The sequence below is a fragment of the Phalacrocorax aristotelis genome, chromosome 16 (assembly GCF_949628215.1).
Source record: "Phalacrocorax aristotelis chromosome 16, bGulAri2.1, whole genome shotgun sequence".
Classification (NCBI taxonomy): Eukaryota; Metazoa; Chordata; class Aves; order Suliformes; family Phalacrocoracidae; genus Phalacrocorax; species Phalacrocorax aristotelis.
Genome location: NC_134291.1, coordinates 4,762,703 through 4,785,818, shown reverse-complemented (window position 1 = coordinate 4,785,818; position 23,116 = coordinate 4,762,703). Strand labels below are relative to the sequence as shown.

At 40.4% G+C, this 23,116-nt stretch overlaps 1 protein-coding gene across 1 annotated transcript in view; it reads left to right on the top strand.

The window, feature by feature from the left end:
• The first annotated feature begins 1,804 nt into the window (after positions 1–1,804).
• The window catches only part of FOXK2 (forkhead box K2), a 49,319-nt gene continuing 28,007 nt past the window's right edge, over positions 1,805–23,116 (top strand). Inside the window, exon 1 of the mRNA XM_075111420.1 lies at positions 1,805–2,507. Coding sequence (XP_074967521.1) covers positions 2,155–2,507 — 353 coding nt within the window. The 5' untranslated portion in view covers positions 1,805–2,154. The remainder of the gene's footprint in view (positions 2,508–23,116) is intronic.

Genomic DNA, 23,116 nt, shown 5'->3' with positions numbered 1-23,116 from the left:
TACCCGATTGTTAGCAAAGCAGGCACAACATTTCCATAGTCGCAGCAGAGCCAAGGGATAAAAAAAAGCTGAGAATCAGGGAGTCATAACTGGCTCTCTGATGCTCCACATTTTCTGTGCCAAACATATGTTGGTATAGAAGGAAGTCTGATTCTAAATACCAAAGTGTGGGCAAGATTTAAGTCAAGTTTTCTGTAAAAGAAACCAAAGCTCTAAACTGTTGCTATATTTTGCCGCATCTGATGTGCGTCTCTGTATAAATGGAATTAACCAGTATGGAATTGTATTGCGGCCACTTAGAACAAGCGCCGATACAACCCCCAGAGTAAAAATAAGGTTTGCCGTAACTCTGCAGGTAGCAGGCACCGTGTTCTCTTCCTTAGCATACATAAAATATTTCTACAGTTAAAGATCTGTTGACTCAAATGTGCAAAAACAGAAGTTTGCATTTCAAATTTACTATTAGGTGTTTGTTAGCGAGTCCATTGTTTTTGTCCAGAGTGTAGAAATGTTTTTAAAGATTATTTTCAATTCCTGAAGAGCATGTGTCACTGAAGAAATTATTTAAATGTCTTCTGAATTAGTAACAGTGTACTTCAGTACTGTAAAAAAAAAAATGCCCAAATGAACAACAAAAAACCCCTTCTGAACAAAAACTGCTTGAAAATACTGTGAGGGTCTGGGCTGTTACAGTGAAGTGTTTGCAGTGTTTATATTTGTATGTAGGCAAAACTACTTTTTAGCACCATCTTCACTGTTTATAGCCAAAAGGGTTTCTTAATTATTTGTTTCTCAATTCTGACAGAGCGCCTGGGCCTTGTAAGGGTTAGAGGAGAGCGTGCAAACATGCCCAGAAGGTTTCGATCAGGTAAATCATCCTCAATGCAGGCGCTACCTTTGACACAGTCCAATTCATGTCGTCTGTTTGGTAGCCTGTAATATTTTGAAGTCAAAACCGCCGATGTGGATTCTTGGTCAGCTTTCCCCATGCTGTTATCTGTGACCTTTTCTCTCCCGCGTAGGGCGACCCTCGGGAGGAGCAACAACCTGCTGCAGCCAGCGCTTGTCCGTGTCAGGGCGCGAGCTTCTTTGCGCCCCCGTTCCTACGGGAAGCCGAGCGAGGTGTGTGCGCAAACACACAGGCTCACTTACCTGAAACTTTGCAATTTAAAGCACTGTACTTGTTTTACGCAGATGTGACAGAACTCCAGGACAGGGAGTTACCTCTAGTTTTACCCTAACCCGTAGAAGGCCGTCAGCTGCATATGATGTATCAAACCTGCTTTTAATCCTGTGGTCGGTCGAGGCTGAAGTTGAGGAGTTACGAACCGCTTTCCACGTGGTAGCCCACCCCCCCGGCAATGTTGGGGTACTTGTGTTTGTCCTACTCTCGATTATCGCCCCCCCACCGCTGTTCCTGCAAGCATCACCAGCCCGGGGCATATGAAAAAACCGCCCGTGGGCTGCGGGAGGTGCCGGCGGCCTCGCTCGGGGGGGGGGGGCGGGGAGGAGCGGGCGGCGGCAGCCCGGCCTCCCGCAGGTGCCAGAGGCCCGGGGCCCCGCCGCCGCCCCAGCCTCGGGGAGGGAAGGGGCTACGGCGAGGAAGATGGCAGGCAGGGCGGCCCCGCCGGGCTGAGCCAGCAGGCTCCGCGCCGCCCTGCCTCCCCTCCCGGCTGGCCGGGGAGGGGCCGCCCCGCCGCTCCCTCGGGCCGCCAGCGCCGCGGCAGGGCCAGGGGCTCGGCGCAGCCCTAGCCCTTCTCCTTCTCCTTCTCCTTCTCCTCCTCCTCCTCCTCCTCCTCCTCCTCCTCCTGCCGCCGCCCCCGCCGGAGGGGGAACAAGGGTCGCTCCGCTCCCCCGCGCCCGGATCTGCTCCGTGTTTTCCGGGCCTTTCCCGTGTTCTCGGGCCCCGACACTCGAACGTGCTGCGCGGCGCTGGCCTCGGCGCCGCTCGCCATTGGCCGCGCCGCCATAGCCCCATGGGCGTGCGGGCAGCGCATTGGCCCGGCGCCGCCGTCCATCAGCCAGCGGCGGACTGCGTCAGGTTGGGTTGAGCGGCGTCCCCTTCCCTGCCTGTGTCTGGCGGCGGCTGCGGCTGCGGGGCCGGTGCGGGCGGAGGGGCGCAGCGGAGGGCGGCCCGCTCCCTCGCTCGCTAAGATGGCGGCGGCGGCGGCGGCGGCCGTGGCGCGGCTGGAGGGCCGGGAGTTTGAGTACCTCATGAAGAAGCGCTCGGTGACCATCGGCCGCAACTCGTCGCAGGGCTCGGTGGACGTGAGCATGGGCCACTCCAGCTTCATCTCCCGCCGCCACCTGGAGATCTTCACCGCTGCTCCCCCGCCGCCGCCACCGGCCGGCGCGGACGGGCCGCCGCCTCCGCCTCAGGGGGACCCCGCAGCTGCCGCCGGCGGCGGCGGAGGGGACTTCTACCTGCGCTGCCTCGGCAAGAACGGCGTCTTCGTGGACGGCGTGTTCCAGAGGCGGGGGGCGCCGCCGCTGCAGTTGCCCCGAGTGTGAGTAGAGCGGGGACCGGGCCCGCCGTCCTCCCCCGTCGCACCGGGGCCCGCCGGGCCGGGCCCGGGCCCACCCGCCGGCGCCTCGCCGCGCCCGGCTGCCCCGTCCTCCCCGGGAGGGTCGGCTGCCGCCGCGGGGGTGGTGCCGCTGCTCAAACGTGCCGGTTGTCCCCGTTGCCGCTTGGCTGGCACATGGTGCGGTGACAGGCGGGGAGCCGGCCCCGTCCTGGCGACACAGGCGAGCGGTGCCCTAGGCCTGCTTCTCCCCGGCACCCCCCGGGCACCGGCGCCTTCGCCTGCTGCCCTCGGATGTGTCCTTTCTCCGGTATCCCGGGCCCCGCCGGCACGTCCGCCTCCGGCAGCCGGGGGTACAGGTGGGAGGCGTGAGACCCCGGCAGCGCCGCGGGCTGACAAACGGTGCTGTGTCTTTGCACGTAGCAGTGTCTGTTGTGAGTTTGGGAGCAAATCCGTCTGCAGCAGTGCTTGGAGGTATTGTAATTAGCAAATAGAATTGGATACACCCTTGAGTATTGTTTACGTCCTTTAAAGGAAGCCAGTCAAGTGGTTATCCACATATCTGGGATTTCTGAATTTAAGATCAGTGCTGAGTAAATCTTGGAACACCCTTGGTGCTCTTGCAGCGTGCAGGGGGGTTGTTTCGTGCGTGTGATTGCCGCCTGATTTTGTGGTAGTTTCTGCCTCTTTGCCTAACTGTAACGTTTATTTTTATGGGTAAACTGAATCATCCGCACGAAATACTTCTGCTAGTCTTAGTGGTTTAAAATGCGTTTCTTTACGCGACAACAAAGGTGTTAAGAGTTTTTAAATGGTAATGCATTCCTTTACCATTACCAAACATTAACTGTCTTTGCAAAATAATTTTCTAGGGGAGTATGTGAGGCCTACCTACTACGTTTAAGGATAAGTTGAACTGTAAATAAGTAAGCTATGTTTTGAGCAGTCTCATGTAGGAAAAGTGAAAGTGGATTGGTTTAGTATATTTTAGCTGTCTTAACTAAGAAATACCTAAAAGGTGACGAGCGTTTTACCTTTATGAAGCATGCCATTAGTGGCAGCCTTCACACCTTACAAGTTTTTAAACTGTGTTTAGGATGTTGATGGCGTATATTTTCCACTTTGACGTATTAACGATAGTTTCCCCACCTGGTTCCTCTGTGAAAATCAAATTGTCTTACCTTTCTGCTTTCTAGGAAATGCTCATTCTGAAGGGGTTTAGCAGTGCCAGTATGTGTAGAGTTGTATAATCAGGAATACAGTTGGATGACTTTTTTGACCTTTAACTGTAACTTCTATTCTTGCTTTCTGCTTTTTAATATTAATAATAATTTGCCATGTGGTTAATCTATATTTTAATCGAACACATTTATGAAATACAGATCAAATACTTTTTTTCTTTGTAAACACAGTTTGGTATAATACACTAATTTGCAAGCAAGTCATTGGGCATTGTATATGTTGATTGCAAACAGTCTAGAATTAGTTCGAGTAATTCAGTCAATAGCACTCTGTTAAATGCTTAAGACGTTGGGGAAAAAAAAAAGTACTGCTTCTTCATGCTGTCCAAGTAATTATTGACTTGTCATTTATTTTGGTTCTTTCTGTCGTTGTTGCTTTTTAAGGGGAAAGAAAATTCTGAAGGATTTTTTTGTGTGTCACTTTTTTTATTGAACAATGATGAAAACTTCTGTGCAGTTGAAATTTCTTCACGAGGGTATGTGGGTGGTGTTACAGAAACTAGCATTTGCTTGAAACAGTGTTCAGGGATTACACCATTTCTTAGACTGCACGCTAGTAGCCTTCAGTTTCAAGATCTGTAAGCTGGTTGCATTAGTTATCTCCTGGTTACAAAATGTAGGTGTGATCTTCCATCAAGTCTTGTAAATAAAAGGTGGCATACCTTCAGTGCTGGCTGGAAACAATGGAGCAGTGTGTGTGCTGGGTGAGCTAGGATTTCTTTAGTCAACAGGCACAGGGATGAGTTTTATCTTGAAGGGCAGGCAAAATCTACAGGGTCATAGTTAGATTGGTGATTAAGATCAAATGTTGCTTTGTTTTTTTTAAAATAATCTGTTTATAAAAGGAAAGGCTTACTGGAGTTCTGTAGGGAAATAGTAGTTTCATTATTTGTGAAGTTTTTTTGTTTGTTTTTTTTTTTTTTTTTTTTAAACACAGGAGTCCAAACAAATGCAAAGCAGACGTTATCTGCTTACAGCAAGTCATTACTGTGAATTACTGATGACTAATACCGTTTGTAGCCATGTTCTTGAGTTTCATTGTAGATTTAACTGGTCACAATGAAGATGATCTCCTGGATTTTAAGACTCAAACTCAGTTACTGCGGTATAACGTAAACATTAATTAACAGTTGAAACATGATTGGAAAGAAAGTAGTGTTGGCATGAACTCGAGATTGATGATTGCTAACCTCCAGCTCAAGTAATCACTAGATCTATTTTTGTTGTTGTTGTTTAATCCTACTATGTTGCCAGTGATATGCTTTGCCTGTGACTACACAGTATCATTGGAAATTTTAATGGCAGGTGAAGTTTAAAAAAAATCAGGGTGGCCTGTTCCTTCTGTTTGTTTTTAAGTGATCTTGGAAACCAAGAATGGAGGGTCCATCTCTGTTTTGTCTAATCAGTAGTGACTTACGGATGACTCCAAGTAAATTATTGTTACAGATTTGACATGTCTTGTTTAATTGTCACTAATAATTGTATGTAGTTCCAGTGTCCTTGGCCTTTTTTTATTTCAGCACAGTGTTTAAATATGATTGCATTAATGATGTTATTGAACTTCCTGTTTTTGGAAGGGAAAACAGAAATACAACTTTGTTGTCTCTTGCAAAACACACATTTTTAACATCTGCTGGGGAAATTAAATTATTAATGTTAGAGTATACTTTTAGCTAGAATAAAGACATCTTTCTTTCTACAGATATAAATGCCGTGAAACATCGCATTACTGCGCGTTAAGATAACTGTTCTGGTTGCTATTTTTAATGCTTCCCTGGAAGCCTCGCTCACAATTCGAATGTTTAAGTTCTCAAGCAGGAGGTAGTAGCTGTGGGAAGTGTGTTTTTATTTTTCCAATTCTTGACAGACTCACATAGGTACTTGTGTATATACAAACCAGCTGTCGTCTTGTTCGTGAATAAAATGGGGGCTGGGGGGAAAACAGCAATTTTTTTGTTCATGACCAGTAAGTAGCTCCTCTGTCAATGTCATAACACACAGAGACATTGGATGAAAGAGGTTTTAGTGTCCCCCATTAAATACACACAAATCAAAGCAGTTCAATTAGTCTTTTGCAACTACTTCTAAGATGCATGGGCTATCACTCACAGTTCATAAAGTTCAGGTTTTTTAATTGGTTTCAATGATGCTTGTTAAATTTCCTGACTTCAGTGAAAGCATTGTTAGGATATATTGCTAGGTAAATAATAACATTAATATTTGACTTTTGAGGTACGTGGCTTGAAAAATACCTTTTGTGCTGGGCACAGCAGCAGTTGTTGACAGAGCTCTTGTGTACAGCTTCTGGAGAGGCAGGATTCCAGACAGATGTAACTGATACAGCTGGAAAAAGCAGACTGGCTTCTGGGTACAGCTTAGCTCTGAAGAAGTTTTTTTGTTTTGTTTTTATTTTTGGGTTTTTTGGATGTGCTTTGTGTATTAGCATTTGACTGTGTGAAGATCCTGACATCTTGGGCTCAACTGTTCCGAGATAACGTCTTGTTCATTTTGACAAAACCATGTATTTTGTATTTTATTGTTTTTAGTTTTGTGGAAGTATAGATTTGTGAATCATAAACAAGATACCATGAACATAAGAACAGCATTTCTGAGTCAGAGCAACGATGCATCTAGTCCATTACCTGCCTCCACAAGTAGTCAGTAGCAGATGCCTCGGGAGGAGTGTAGAAATAGATACACAACCACAACCATTTGGTTCTGTATCCCTTGTGTTTGTTTTCTTTTGGATCCCAAAGCCAGAGTTGTTTCTTTTTGAGTTAAAACCATTTACTGTTTGTACTTTTTCTCTCTTTTTAAAAAAATATATTTATTTTTTTAAAAATCTCTGTAAAACTCTTGTATCCACAACATCCTTCGGCAGTGAATTCCGCAGTGTGATTGGAGCCCATGTTGGAAAAAATACCTCTTTTTGCTGAGTTTTTTTGAACTTGACACTTGGTAATTTCATTTGATGCAACTTAAGTTAGCCTTTTTTATAATAAGAGACAGTAAATAATTCTCCCATTCTATCATTCATTTTATAGATTTCTTTACATTACTAAGTATGGGAGCTCTTAGAGTAAACCATGTTAGGCTGAAGTGAAGCATACCTGACATCTACTAACTAATCCTAAGTTGAGTGTACATGGTTGCAAACTAAAAATTTGTTTGTCTTCTTGTGCTTTTCCTCCCAGTATTCAGAGGGCTGAATGAATATTTTTAGTTTGGTCTTGTAGTCTGGGTCTACAAAGTGGGGTTATTAATGCCTTTTAAGTAGTAGAAGCCTTCCTGCCGACTGAAACCAGTAGATTCTGAACAAGGATCAAGTATATCTATTAACTAAGTAAATTCCTTGGAAAAGTTTTTGTTCAGCATTACCTGAGCAGAAAATAGCGCAACAGATTGCAGAGAACCTCTGATGTCTCTGTGCACTTTTTTCTGTTGTCTTATTGCAGTTAGTTACACTACATGCAAAGATGTGATTACCACATGAGTTAGAGCAGGGCTGCACGCGTGCTCAAGGAAGATTTCTCACTGGAAACAGCTCAGGTTTGGCTTAACAGACGAGGTGGACGGATCATAACATCTCCTTAGGTAGTGTTACTTGCTAGCTTAGGAAGAATGATCTTTGCTTGTTTTTGTTTTATCATTTATGTTTTAAAGATTTTCTTTCTGAGTATAAGTGTCAGGTACTTCAAGAAATCAAACAAAACACTTTTTTCAAGGAATGTATTTGTAAATATAGATTAATTACCTCAGGCCGGATTGGCACCTGCTTTTTCCCTTTCTTGACAACACTTTTGGTAGATAGCATTGCTCCTAGGGAAGACAGCTGGCTGAAATGTCTGAGACATTACTGCTGATTTGTGTTCAGAGGAGTATTTTGGAGATCCATACCGCTTGTATTAAAACTATGAATTACTTACAAATTATCTCTATGCATAAACTAAGAAATGTTGGACTTGGCTGTGACTCATGAATCGGATTTCAGAAACTTTTATTTACTTTCTTTAGCAGACACTGTGTCCTATGCCGTAATGACTAATCAGGTTAACTGGGCTATGTTTATAGGTGTTTTTTTGGCTACTGTAGAGTAGGATTTGCAAATGTCAAGCTCAGTAGCAGTAGTGTTCTCACATAAGTGGATCTGATTGAAAAGGAACGTAGGAGGAAGAAGGTAGAGAGCATATTATTTGAAATGAAAATAGATGAGCGTGAAGTTTCTGTAGTCATAATTTGTGTTACAGTTGTTTCTGTCATGTCACTTTTTCATATTACTGTTTCAATTGCATAGAATTTATGAGTAAATTATTTTTTTTACTGAAACAGTGTTGCAAATTATCATAAACCAATTAGGTGGCTGAGGTAAAGCTTAAGCAGTTTTGTATTTGGATTAATTTGCACTTGCCTTCCTTTTTCTGTTGGTGTGATTGATATGTATATGAAACTTCTCTGTACCCAATTCCACAATTTCACTGATCTTACAAATGTTTGTATGTCTGTAGTTAGCTGTAGGAGTAGGTGCATTGTTTGTATAGTTATATGAAATACTATAAACTGGCAAATCATCTTAAGAATTAGTGGCTTCTTTATCATCTGTTAAGTTACAGTTATATGACAGAAGCAAGGTCAGTGTTGTTTTGGTTTAAAGGTACAAAATCAGTATTAAAACTGTCTGTTCCAAGAACCTGTAGCTGAAACAGAGTTTTGAGATTCTTACCTTCAGTTATAATAATGAGGTAAGAGATATGTAAATTAAATCAGTCTTTGCTTTGTATTGATTAACTCAAAATACAATACTGATCTTTGGTTGTGAAATGCACTGTGTTTGAGTAGGAAGAGCCAACTTCTGCCATCGGATAAGTGTAAGTTAAAGAAGTAGATAAAGTAAGTTCGTCTTTCACCCTTGCTTTTCAAAGTGAGTGTGTATGCTTAATTTGCTTCTAAGCAGGAAATGACATTGTCTTATAAATATTTATCCTTCGTGAAGGTAGATGTGTTTGAGAATCATTCTGCTGTGGAGGAATTTTGCTGCTGTTGGTTTTGGTGTTTTGTTTGGGTGCGGATTTTTTTTGATTTTTTTTTTTTTGAGCAGGTGTAATTCTCATGCACATAGCAAAAGATTTTTTTCACGTAGTCACGCCTAAGCTATTCAAAATAAGATGATTGTGCATCTGATTTACTGTATTTTCAGTATATACAGCAATGCCTTCAAGACCTCTTAAGTCCCGTTAACTTATGTAAAATTATGTAAAACACTAGAAAAATAATTTCAAAGAAAATTAGGAATTTGCCATGTGGTAGTGTGAGGCCATCTCATTTGCAGCCTATAATGAGTTTTCACAACAGTCTTGTCTTTACTGATAAGCTGATGTCTTTCATGGAACTTCATACTGAAATATTAGGAAGGTGGTGGTTTTATCTACTGTCTTGCTTGTTTTCATGATAAAAAGTTGATGTGTAGTGACATTTGTTTCCTGTGACTTCCTGCCTTTAAGGAGTTTTTTGACCTAGATAAAGCAGTCAGAGAGGAGGAACCATGTTTATTCTGCAGCTATTCCACATTGGATGGCATAGAAAATAAATGTTACATTCTTCAGTTAAGATTTCATTGCTACTGTTGTATTGCTGAAGGGTGCTGAGGCTTTAGTAGGTTACTTGAAGAGCTAGTGCAAATCTTTGTAATACGTCTTTTTTTAGAGGGCTAAAGAAGGTCTATACATGGTTGGAGCCTTTGTTTCTTTGCATTTGCTTGTGTGATTCTGCTGCAGCTACTGCTTGTGCTTCTGTGCTGTTCTGTCCTTCTCGTTAGTACTGTGAATCATAAACTTGTACAAACCATCATCTTCATGTATGCTGCACAGCTGAGTATTTGTGGGAGCAAAATTTTCAATATTCAAAATTTCAGAATGTCTTAATGAATGTTTATATGAACACATCACCTTTCTGTTTGACCATGTGCACCAAATCAAATAAAAGACATGAGCAGATTGGCAAACAGTTAATGTCCGTGCTAAACTGTGAACATTCCTATTGTCTTCAGCAAGACAGCTCGTGGGGATAAGGATGCATGTGGAATTGAGCATTCGTAGAAGCAGGCCTGTAAAGTAAAAAAGCCCTGAGATATGTCAATATCATAGCTTTAGGAAGCGTAACAAAAGTAGTATAAAGTTGACTGGAATTAATTTTAATTCAGTGTTTTACGTTAAGAGTTATGGAAGGGACCTCCAGTCAAACTCCTGCTGAAAGCAGAAATCACTTCAGCATTGGGTTGGACTGCTCAGCACCTTGTCTGTTTGAATTCTGAGTATCTCCAGGTATGGAGAAGTGTTAACTGTAAAATGCTTCATGTAACTAGAACTCCATACTGAAAAAAAAAAAAAATCTGTATTTCCAATAGCAGAATTCTGGGAATACACAGGCTGGCTAGCATAATGTGCAGCTTTGCACTAAATCACAGAATCCCAGGTCACTACTTGATATTGCTACTTGATACTGCTGTTGGTGATCTGAAGTAAATGCAGTTGCTAATAAATATTTACAGATTATATCCGTGTTGGTAAATATTGTCCTTACAAATAAAGAGGACAAAAACTGGACTTAGTGATTCCAATTTAAAAAAAAAGCAAGCATCTCAAGGGGTATGCAGGCCAAGTCTACAGGGTAGGAAACTGTTCTGAAAAGTAGCAGCAGAGTGCATTTGAAAGTCATGAGTATAGAGGAATCATTACATGCCTGTACTGAGATGATGTGTCAAAGCTGAGTGGCATGATGGTTGTGTGCAAACAGGGGAGCTATAAAAGGGAGTACCAAGAGGTGCCAGAACTTCATGTAGTTCTGGAATCAAAATTTGGGTTAAAGAATCTTGCAAAACTACAAGGGTTTAAGGGAGTGATTGCTAAAAAGAATTGAAGGCTGGAGGAAATCCCAAATAGTGAGGGACTTAAGGAGTTCAGTACGTTTGTCTTGTCAAAAAGGAGTGCAAGATGGCTTTTATGGGAATGAATTAGAGTATGGAAAGGCTTGCTGATGGATCACAGGTATAAAAACCCAGAAGGTGTAAACTGAACTCTGAAGGTTTGAACTAAGTGTATTTTTTAGCAGTGTTGGAACAGCTTACTAAGAAGAATGGTGATATCTCCATTTCACCATCTTCTGCTGATCAAAAACAGGTACCTTCTTGGAAAGAGTGCTTTAAAGAAAAAAAGAGTAAACCTTGCTGTAGTCAGACCTGGCAATTAGGTGCAGTGTAGGTATGGCTGGATGAAATTTCATGGCTTAGGGCTAGAAGAGGTACAAGTAGGAGAAGCTTCTTAGCTGTTCAGCCTTTACTTCCTCTGCAAGTCCTTTTTTTAATACTCTCCTATTGGGTTATAGCAAGAGACTTTTTATTGTGTGTTTTAACGAGGAGTCAGTGCTTGGCTTGGTTTTTAATTAAAATTGCTTCTAAGGCGTCAAGCATCTAGTTGGGCATTTGTTTATTTACACTTGCCAGCAGTGTTCTCGCATGCAAATGGTTTTGATGATTTTGTTCATTATCATTTTCATCTTCATAGTGGAGTACACTGTGAAGTTTCAAAGATAATTTTTATATAACGTACAGTGATTCTTTGAAAATTCCTATTCTTCAAATAAGTCTTAGATATAGCTCATGAGGTATAAGACCCTTAGTTCCCATGTAGATAAGAAGTCAGGTTAGCATGTAAAAGAGAAGTGTTTACACCTTGTGCTGAAATGAAATTCAGGTTTTCTAAATCACTTAAAGAAATAAAGATGAATGTGTGGGTTTGGTTCAGAGATGATATGGACGAACTAATGTGTTCTAGAAGTTGCTTTTAAATTCTGATTTTTACTGACGTGTTGCAGTATGGGAGCAGATAATTTGCATACCCTTTCCCTCTCTTTTGCTTTTTTCCTTCCTTTTCTTCCTGTCACAGCTGGGAAAAAAATAGCTTAACTTCCATCAAAGCATCAATTTCCTCAAAAAACATATACCTGAAATATTACTGTCTTAGCACAGTGTACGATACATTGTTGTACTACATGTAAGGTAACAATCTGATTTCTTTATGAAGATAAACACATAATTATCTGGTTTTTGGTGTTTTGCTTTGTTTTTGTTTTGATGGAGTTTTTTTTCCTATGCTTTTTTAAAGACTGATAATATATGAAAATTATGATTTATCACTTTGTCCTGTGGGCACATTTGGGGTGTTCTAGGCAAAAGATAATTTGAGCAGACAAGGCATATAGACACGGTTTATATTCTTCAGTAGTAGTTGGTTGGTGTTCTGTAACATGTTACAGTATTAGTGTGGCAAACACACAAGGAAAATAGTTAGAAAGTTTAAATGTTGGGAGCTGACTCTTAAAAAGATTTCTCTCCTTAGATAATGCTGCTATCTTCTGGTCTTTCTAGCTAGGTGAAGAAGGTCTGGGTAGCAATGAGGGGAGACAGGGACTTAAATAAGCTTAAAGAGCATAAGGCTTAGAGAAGAGAAGGGTGAATGTACTCATGCAAAATCCTGTGTGGAGCTAAGTTCATATCTGAACCAGAACAAGCTGATTATTTAAGCAAGCAAAAAACCCTGTAAGAATAATGGTAAAGAGGATGATTTTAGCATCATGCCACATACAGATAAGAAAAATGGAAGTGGAGAATTCAGTTAGTACACAAGAAAGATGAGGACGTAGGCCAATGTTTTTTGCTTTAGATATGGACAGGGTATTAGTGGGGTTTGTAGTTGTTATATGAGGAGAAATGAAGGGGTTTGCTCGGAGGCTTGAAAAAAGATTGGAACTTGAGGTGGAGAGGTCACCTCAAGTTTAAGAGCTGAGACTGAGAAGTAATGTAATTGTTATCCTTACAGAATGGAAGGAAGCTCTGACTTTGATATTTAATTTGGGAAATGTGATTCAGAAAGATCTGGGGTCTCGCTTTTTAGAAACACAGGTTGTGCTTTCATGAGCGTCTGAGCTGATGGAGGGTTTCATTGCTGCTGAAATGGAGCATGGGAGGGGAAGGTCTTGTTTTCTGCAGTGCTCCCAACTGCAGGTTGTGCTGGCCTTGAAGCTCATCAGATGTTCCATAAGCTGCTGAGGTCTGCTTTTTTTGCTATTTTTGGGTGGTTTTCTGTTGCATTGAAGTGGCTCACAGAGAGGTCTGGCAAGCAGTGGAGCTGGCACGAAGTATGTGGTGGGCCTGCACAGACTTTCGGCAACCGTCAGCTTGCTGTGTCTTGTGGAATCATACGTTAAGGAATTGCAGTTATAAGAGCTGTTATGCACTGCGAAATAAAAATGGAAAGGAAAAGAAACATCCAAAACAGTAGAAGAGAGGACCAAAAATAATTTTGATGTATTAAAAAAGCACTTGCAGCATAATATAAACATGTTCAAATCCTAACAGTTCTTGAGAGAGCATGCTTTTTGATAAAGGGCTATGCTAAATATTTGTTTTAGGTTAAAAAATATATTAAAAAAGTGAATCTAAGTAGACTGAATGCTGAGATAGCTCAGTTGTGTCATACCTCTGGTTAATATGTGCTTTCTGGCCCTTTTTTTCATCTCTGCATACATACAAATAAATAAAGAAAACCACTAGAGCAAAAGGGGTACAAGTTGCTTGGCTATGAATCATCTCATAGCAGAGGACAGCATTAATGTGTGGTCTTCATTCCATATGCTAAATCATTTTGTCTCCTGCTTAGAGATAGACCGTGCTCTGTAGGCCATTAGTCCAGTTGGTGGTTGAAGTATATTCCAGACTAGGGAAGTCACAAGCTCTAGGCAACATTGAACATTAAGGATATAGTGGAGGTAGGTGGCCCTTTTTAAAAATCATATGTGGTGTTTTTTGTTTGTAGCCATCCCATCCCTTCCCCCGCCCGGTGCAAAAGCCCTTTTATTTCGGAAAGCAGACTTCTCTACCTGTAAGGCAGGTGACTGACTAGAGTGTGTGCAGCATTCTATCATCTGCCTGAAAGAAAAAGGTATTTTGAAGACAACTGTAAAAACCTTTCTGTTTTTTACATGTCCTTAATTGCAGGGGCTGCATATATCTGTAGTATTTTTTCAGGAAATATGTAAATCTGCTGAAGTTGTGTGTGCATGTTGATCAGAGGTGATCTGCATTTCCTGTGTTGTCTTTTGAGGGTCTCTGCTTGATACCATGCAGAAACATCTCAAAAAAAAAAAAATTGTCATTTGAGAGAGTGCTTTTTCTTTCTCTGCTTTATGCAGGATGCTAAAACCAGACTGCCATTTAAGGCAAACGTGTTAGTAGTCAAGAAATAAGTTTAGTTGATCGAGCTTTCCAAAACTGCTTAGGTAGCAGGCTTGAAAGTAACTGTGCATTTGTTCCCTGGTCTGATTTAATTGTCTTCCAGCTGTCACTCTGAGGCGTCCTTCAGAGGGGATGAGGTGAAACATTGAAGAAAAACAATAATTTGGAGGAGGAGCAGATGATAACACAAAGCGTCCTTCATTTCCAGGGCGGTATTCAGTGGACTTGGATACTGACAAAAGTTAGGAGGAGTGTATTATGTAAATTATCATCAGTCAGAATCCTGTTTATAACTTCCACACATGTAAGCATTAAATAACGTATTGAGCAAAGATGTGTTAGAGGAAGCAAGTTATTTCCTTTCCTTACACGTGTGAAAATTCTGGGTGTGGCTGGGTTAGGTTCAGACAGGATTTCTACTCGGTATTCTGCCTGATCTGTTTTATGTGGTCATTGGTTGATACACTTGTTTTGGGGTAACTGATTGAAGCACTCTCAGGGGTGTGGGGGTGGGTGTGGAGATCTGACCCAGGATATTCTTTTATTGGGTAGAGGGGTTGATGGCTTTCGTTCTTTCTGCCCTTTCATCTCACCAAGTGTATGTGCTTTTTAGTAGTGTTAGGGGCTGCAAGCCAAATGGTGAGCTGTTTTGCTGTTCAAATTATATGAAAACATTGCTTTGAAGAGTGTGCAATCTATTCTTAAGTAACTTTATTAAAATGACTGGATTGGGTAACAAGATTCTCATAGAATAATGAAATTCATCCTCATTCAGTCTGACTTCCAATGATACTACCAAGAGTTAGAGTACAGCCTTTTTCCTGGCAGCACTTTTGTAGCTACCTTACTAAGTTGAAGAATAAAGGCAGTAGTTTAAGGTGGTTACCCTGTACTATGAATGCGGGTTCTGAAATGAATGCAGAACTGAATTCTGAGCTTAGGGTGGGCTCCACAGTTTGTGGTTGATTGTAGTATTATTCATTCAGCTTTCTAGATATTGATAATCGCTACAAACATTTTGGACCTGGAAACCACAGTGTGTATGTCAGTTGAAATGTTCAGATGACAGGCACGTGTAGCAACACAGGAAAGAGATGCAATAGGTAAAAACCACAGTAGAACTTCAGTTGTTTATCCTCTTGAATTGAAATTCAACCCTTTGTTTTTAAAACCTTTTCCTGGTATTGGTCTGTCCATAAAGCTGAGAAATGCAACTAGTCTGTATTATCAGCAAATTCCAGAACTGTGTAACAGTGCTCAAATGCCTTGTGAACCCTGGCAAGACAAAATAACCTTCTGCAGTAAATGGTACAAAGCTCTATCATTTCTTGCCTGTTTTATTACTTAGTTCTTGACTAGCTGCATCCTTTCTCTTTTTTCTTTCTTCCTGAAGGAGTGCTGCTGTTTGAGCAGAAAGCACATAGTGACTTCAGAAGTTCTTGTGAGCTGACTGAGCTGTACAAGTTCTAGTGAGTGGTTAAGCAGAGGAATGGGGTGAGATGGAGGGAACAGTGAGCAGCAAGCTGACAGAACAGGCTTTTCTGGAAGTGTTTCATTTTTACTGGTTGTCTTTCCTTGAATATCCAATTCTGTGAAAGTCCAGGCTTTCTGTGACAAAACTTTCTTCATTGTAACTGAGGTTCTGCCAGAATTCGGTTAGGGCTTTAAAAAAATGTCATTTTCTTAGCTGATTTCTGTTTTAAAGCTTTTTCTGTGGGCTAAGGTGCCGTTTTCTCATACAGTCATTTTTCCTCAACTGCATCACAGGATATAGGGGATATTACCTGTTTGACATAGAAAAATTTGTCACTAATTAAATATTAAACTTGTCTGAATGTGAAATGGGAAACCTCATTCACGATTGGGAGAAGAATTCAGATCCTTCCACCTGTCTCAGTGTTTTAAAGATGTAAGTTAAATTCTGAAAGCAATATGTGATCAAGATTTTGCATTTCCTTCATGAATTTTGGCCTGTTTTGAATAGATTTTACTGTCTAGTGCAGTTCAGGCAGCCGGAGCAATCATCTGCAAGCAGACACTAGTACACTAATGTTTACTTTCCCGTCCATAGTGAAATAACCCTGCCTGTTTTATGGTGTGGTTATTCTGAGGTTGGAAGATTGTTGAGCCTGGAAGAGATCACTAACCCCAGCTTGCTACTTAGCTATAAATAAGTTTGGTCTGCTGTGGGCTAGTAAGTACCCAAGATTCTTATGTGAGGTTATTCACTACTATCTAAGGTTATCAGCAAAATGGGTGTTTTTAAGCCTTTAAAGAAAAGAAGCATGCAAACAAACAAACAAAGGCATGTGAATGTAAATAAATAATTCAGCTCTCAATCAGAAGGATAAAATAAAATTTTATAAAAGTTTTAAGTTTGAGCTAGTGTTTTTAAAGTTGTTTTGGCTTAGCAGTAGCTGAAGAAAACATTACTCATATTTGTGTGTGTGCTTTGTGTTTGCTGGAATGTAGCTGAGAAGTGTTCCGTAAAATAATTTAAATTAATCGGAAAACCTTAAGAACATGGTTGTGTGGAATAGAAAATAACCATAATGTGAGTGAATGTAATTTTGACTGCTTGGAGAAATAACAGGGTAGTGGACAGGGAGAAGAGACTGAGGAAGGTGTTTCTGAGGGATGGAATTTAGTAGTTTAATCAGAAATGTTGGTTGTAAAAAAAATTAGGCTTTTCTACAGCTTTTGAAATTAAGAAAAAACCCTGCAGGTGTGGAAATGAACATGGGAGGCGGCAAGGTAGAAATGTGTTGACTAAGTCTCTCTTTGTTTGGGGAGACTTGAGAAGGCAGGTTGTGTTTTTGGTAACTTTCATAATACTTTGATTCCATTCTTGTACTGAAATGTGTTTATGTTCCTTGTCTCCAAGGTAAGCTATTGTGTCTGCAACTTTTTCTTTTTGCAACAACATTTGATATTAGTTCTTCCAGTTAAAATTCTTATCTTGAATGTCTGAGTAGTTCAGGGTTAATTACTTTCAGATAAATATAGTTAAGTACTGGGGGGTTGGGTGCCTGTTGCAGTGACATTGCATTTCAACTTGGAGATCCCTGGGTTCTGATTAAGGAAGAGTTCGTTACTGATGTGTTACACTAATGCAGTTTTGTCCTACTTGTGACTGTTTTGTCTTCATGGTAACTGCTTGTTCAAACTTTCCCCAAGAGATTTAAAGAAGAGAATGTATAGACTGCCTTATGTTTTTATAGGGACATTTCGTGGTAAATAAATTGCTGACTGAGAACATACTGACAGTGTCTGATACAGGGAGAGCAAGAAGTTGAGCAGATGAAGTTCTTCACTGAGTGAAGGAGACTTTTATTTTTAAATCTGAAAGGTCTTTAGATACTTGTATTGTGATGGTTCACACCATCTTTAAGTCATTAGAATAACCCTCTTAAAGATGTTCTAAATGGAGACAGGATTTGACTTGTGCAGGTAATGATTTAATACAGAAATACAAAGGAAAGAGAGATCGCTCTAGGGGATTTAAACTTAAAATACTACAGGATGGGTATTTAAAAGGAAGTAAATTGATCTAATCATAGCTGCTGGTTTGAAGGCAGAATGGGTTTATATGCTCAGAATTAGCATACAGTAGTGAGGTGGTGATCCTTTCGCAGATGAGGTCTATGTGTCAGCACTAGAAGCAACTTTCTTGGTCTAACTTTCACAGAAAAGGAAATGACACTAGTGTGGGGAGGCAGAGCTGGCTGGTACAGAAAGCAGGTATTTGAAGTTGCGTGTTTGAACTCCAACTGAATTTGTTTTTCCCCCCCGTGTGTTTTGGAGTCCTAAACCTACACCATTGCATTTAATTGTTATCTGGGCAACGGGCTGCATCACGCTATATATTGCTATGTTTGAGACTGTGAATGTGAAGTTGAGGACCAACTTCAGAGTGTGTTGCTGTTCTGAAGTTTAATTGTATGCACGTATAATCCATAGCACGGATCCCAGCAGAAGGTTGCCTCTAAGAATCACAGATACTACAATAGTAATTTTATATAATCTTACATAAACTGAGTCTACTGGTTTTAAAAGTTGCTTCACACTACCACTGGTTATATTTAATATGAGCTCTTCAAATGAGTTAGTGCCAAGCAAAGCATTGTTTGGAGTATGGAGAAATAACCTGGAAGCCAAAATTAGCATGTATTCATTTTGAGTGGTGTGTGTTTCGTCAGGGCTGCCCAGATCATGTCGTCCCTGAAGGCAGTGCATTTCAAATTTAAATGTTTAAGCTATTACAACATGGAACATGCTGGTGAATGGTGCCAATAACATACGCTAAACATATGACCAGCACATGCCCCCTCTTCAGCGTAGGCCATGAATTATTTAGTTTGTGTTCCAAGCTGTTTATTTTTGAGAGGTTTTTCCCCCCTCTGTCAGTGTCAAGCACTGAGCCTTTTGTTTCTTTGTTGTTGTTTTTTTTCTCTCCTTCTTTTCTGCTGTTGCTATTGATTCTGTATTTCTAAAATTTTCTGCTGTGTTTACCACTGTCGCCGCCCCTATTTTGTGCTAGTTCTTTCAGGATGCGGTTCTTGGTGTCTCATGTGGTAGTGTCATTGAAACTGTGGAAACTAGTCTGATTATTTTCAACTTGAAATTGAGAGATAAAATTACCTTACACTTAATCTTTTGGGACTTGGTCCATATTCATTAGTTAGCTGTGATACCTGTTCTTTGTGATTTTTTACCATGATGTTTAACATTTGTGAAATGGCAGTTTTTTTCCCCTCATCCCTTGTCATCTTCTGTGAGAGAAAATGGTGTTAAGCACACACTCCATAGGCCTGTTCTGGTCTTTAAAACCATTTCTGATCACAGCTCAAATTCAGACTGCTTGTGACTCTTGAGCTGCAGCAGCTCTGTGCCGTGGATTCTGATACAAAACGTGTGAGTGAGCGCTGACCCAGACTGACAGCCTGGGGAGTACTAGGGAGCAACAGGAAATAAAACTTTAATGTACCTACAAATATATCGCATCTTTGCAGTGCATTTTATAACATTTTAGGGAGTACTACCTCTCTGATGGGGTCAGACTTGACACAGAATTCATTTGACTTGGTGAGCTTTTCAGAATGCATCACCTCTAATTATTTGTGTGCGCTGTAGGTAACATGTTTAACTTTGCATACTTCTTTGAGATTATTTTCTTAAATGCAGTTTTCTCCTAAGACAGTGCATTGAGTTAAAGAATACACTATTAGAGAAGGCTTTTGCTTCTCGTGTTAAGTATATTGGTAAAACTTTATTTTTCAAGCATGTGCAGTAATTGAAAGTCTCTTTCTCATTGTTCCTGTTTTTAAAAGGGTTTTTTTTTTTTAATCTTCATGTTAGATTTATACAGTAGTACAGTTTTATTACAACATGAACAGCACTTTCACCTCATTGTTTTAAGCATACCTCTTTGTAAGATTCAGGCTGTGAAGATAAACTGTAACTAACCCTTTGGTTTCAAGGTTAGTTAAAACAAGCTAATTGGGAGTTAAGCTGGAAGAACCATCCTGTTCCGTCCTGTGCGTTAGCTCTGGTGTTCACGTCAGATTAGTTTACTGGTGGGCCTGAAAAACAATCCCTTGGAAGAGAAGGAGAGAGGCAGGCTCAGGATTAGTTTTCTGTCCAGTCAGAAGTGCATTTTTTTCCATTACCAGATGGGAAGAAATTAATAAGGTTGATAAAGTATCTTCACAGTATCTTACATACCGGTCTTATCAGCATTTGAGCTGATCTAAAGGTTCTCTGCTCCTGAAAGGTTTTGGTCATTCTTTTTAATTCCTGATCCTGGCGCCAGGGTCCAGCCGCCCCCTTACACTGGCTCTGGCGCTACTAGACCCCTTGTTAGCCAGTTCTCTCACTAGCCCCAGAGAAAACTATTTTCCTCTTAAAAATGTTTTGCTGGGTTAGTTGGTACTGCATAGTGAGTTGAATCAGCTCACTGAGGGGCCTGACAAACCCTACATGTAGCAAAGAAGTCCCTGGCCTCCTACTCCATGGGCAAAAAACCCCACACACCTCAGAAGAAGAAGGAATTAAAAAAAAAAAAAAGTAAAAGGTGACCACTGTGGACAACGAAGTTGGACTGGAAAGGCAACAAATCTGTACTTGTAATATTTTTAGTAGTTTCCAAAATGTCTGTATGATTGGTGGTCCTCATTTTGCACTTTGCCACAGCAACAACTTCAAACACAGATACTTGATAACTGGTTTCTGGTAGGCTCTGTTAAGCTTTGCGTTTTGTTTTTTTGAGCAGTGACAAAGTTTTAGGGTTTCATGTTGCATTTCAAGCTTTCTGTGTCAGGTGATGGTGTCCTGTCTCATTGCCTTTACAATTCTTATGGAAAAGTCACTGGTTTTTGTGACAGTTTCATACAAACGGATTGTTGTTTTCTCAGGAGAGAGAGCAAAACTGATGGTAAGATATAATTTTGTAACTGAACTAATTAGTGCTCTTAAGGTCTTCATTATGTGATTCCTGATGATGATTAAAGAGTGGTAGTTTAAAAATATCTAGTGAACCTTTTTGACTCTTTCTAAAAACCATGACAAACCAACTTGTGCATTAAAGTTAACATTTAATGGAAAACTTGTAATATGTGGGGAAAAAATCTTGATTCTTTCTTTTTTTTGGGAAAGGATGTTAAAAACCATAGTCTTACACAGATTGTTTTTAATCATATAAGGTGTCTGTTATCTTTAGTGTTTAGCTTTTCTGACTTAAAGCTTGTACATCGTTCTCTATATACTGGAAAATTGTACATGTTATTAGACTATAGGATAAGGCCACGGGCGTGCCTTCCAGAATTGTTAAAATGTCTCTTAGATCTTCATATTTTAATCTTTCCTTTCTTCTCCGTTATTGTTTGGATTTTTAAAAATAGAATTTAAACACAGAAATATTAGTCTTTCACTTTTCCAGATGAATGTTTCTAAAATCATAAAATAATTTGATGTATGAGTTAAAAATGAGGGAAATGGGCTCCAAATATGTAGTAGTATTAATTGCTAATTCTGTATTTATGATGACTTTAACTTAGGGGCCACCTTGGATATTATGGTAAATGCCACACTTTTATGGTGCTTCCTGTACTAACATGGATTTTAAAAAAATATTCTCAGGATAAAAGTTTTTTTGTCATTACTGAAGGAAATACAGTATAATGCTGTACACATATATGGAAATTAGGAAACGCTTTCTGTAGCTAGGGATTAACATTTCATTTCAACATTACATCTTTCTGAAAATCTGAATCTTTCAAATATTGGTTGGTTTTCAAGCCTAAATGGAAACATGTTAATTTAAGTACTGTGAAAATTAGTGTTTGCAGTTCTTTTTTTATGCAGTAACGTATGCATGGAACTCATTTGCATCCTTCAGCTTTGCTATACAAGTGGATTCTTCAGTGGAAATTTGAAGAAATCCCATGACTGATGAAATGGTTCTTAAATACGCAATCATACGTTCAAATTTCACTATAGAAATGTATGATTTTTATAGCAATCAATATTTGTGTGTGACAAATATTGAATAGTAACAGCAAATGGTCTTCTGATATAGAGAAGGTCCAGCATATAGATAGAGGGGGGGTGGGTGGAGAGTTTTTGATGGATAATTTGGAAGGTTCTTTATATGACAGTTTTGTCAGCCCCATTCAGGGAAGAATGATACTCAGCTGATAAGCTGGGGAAGCCTGACTTGAACAAATGTCACGTCCCTTTTGAGGGGGGTGAAAGTAAGACCCCTTGCTTTATATATATATATATATATATCTATCTCTATATCTATGTTTATATCTCTCTGGGAAAGCTTTGCAAGTTTCTGCTCATCAAAGGAAGTTTAATTGTTTGAGCAGTTCAGCAGAATGTTCCTCTGCGTAGCTGTACAAGAACCTCTTCAGAGTTGGCTGCATTTTCTAAACTTAACCCTATCAATTTGGCTGCACAGGAGGAAGAGAAGACTGGACTTAATATCGATTTTTGTTCTGGAAGACTTTAACTAATATTGTGTCACTTACTACCTACAAAGTTGGTTTGGCTCTAGCATGTCACGGAGAAGAACCAGAATTTAAAGCAGTATGATGTACAGTGAAATAGTGCATTACGTACCGGGACAAGTTTTTTCCATTCTGATGTTCTGTTTTTAGAAAATGTAATGGTCTGGAAAACCTAAATCACAGAATAATAATAAAAGGTCTGGAACCTGAAGCTAACCCAAAAGAAAGCATTCTCAAGACACGGTTGTTTTAGTACCAGAAAACCTCCGATTAAGTTTGGTTTACACAACCAAACTACGTGCTTTTTGTTGTTACCCTCCCACAGAGTATTCTCTGATGTATGGGATCGATCCAGTTATTGCGAACTCTGCCGCCTGTCTATAGGAATTCTGTTAGGAGGAGGCCGAGGGGAGAGCTTATCGCTCTCTACAGCTACCTGAAAGGAGGCTGTAGCGAGGGGCGGGGTCGGCCTCTTCTCCCTAATAACAAGCGATAGGATGAGAGGAAGCTGCCTCAGGCTGCGGCAGGGGAAGTTTACGTTGGGCATTAGAAAAAACTTCTTCACCGAAAGGGTTGTCAGGCACTGGCACAGGCTGCCCAGGGAGGTGGGGGAGTCTCTGTCCCTGGAGGTATTTAAAAGAAGGGTAGACGTGGTGCTTGGGCATATGGTTTAGTGATGGGCTTGGCAGTGATAGGTTAGCGGTTGGACTCGATGATCTTCAGGGTCTTTTCCATCTTAACGATTCTATGATTCCAGGTTGAACAGTGTGCAGCAGTGCTCTTTATTTAGATAGGGCAAGAAGTAAAAAGAAAAGTGAAGATAGTACTTGCCATATATTTCTCTCTCCAAAACGGTTTGGTTATTGTGAGAAAAAAAAATTTAGTAATCTGGCCTTTTTTGGCCAGTGAAAGTTTTTGCAATTTCATTACATTAGTACGGAGCAGTGTAGGAGTATGACTAATGAAAAAAATAGCAGATATAACATAGATACACAAAATTCAAGTAAGTCACAGAATCACAGGTTGGAAGACGATCAGGGATCATCTAGTCCAACC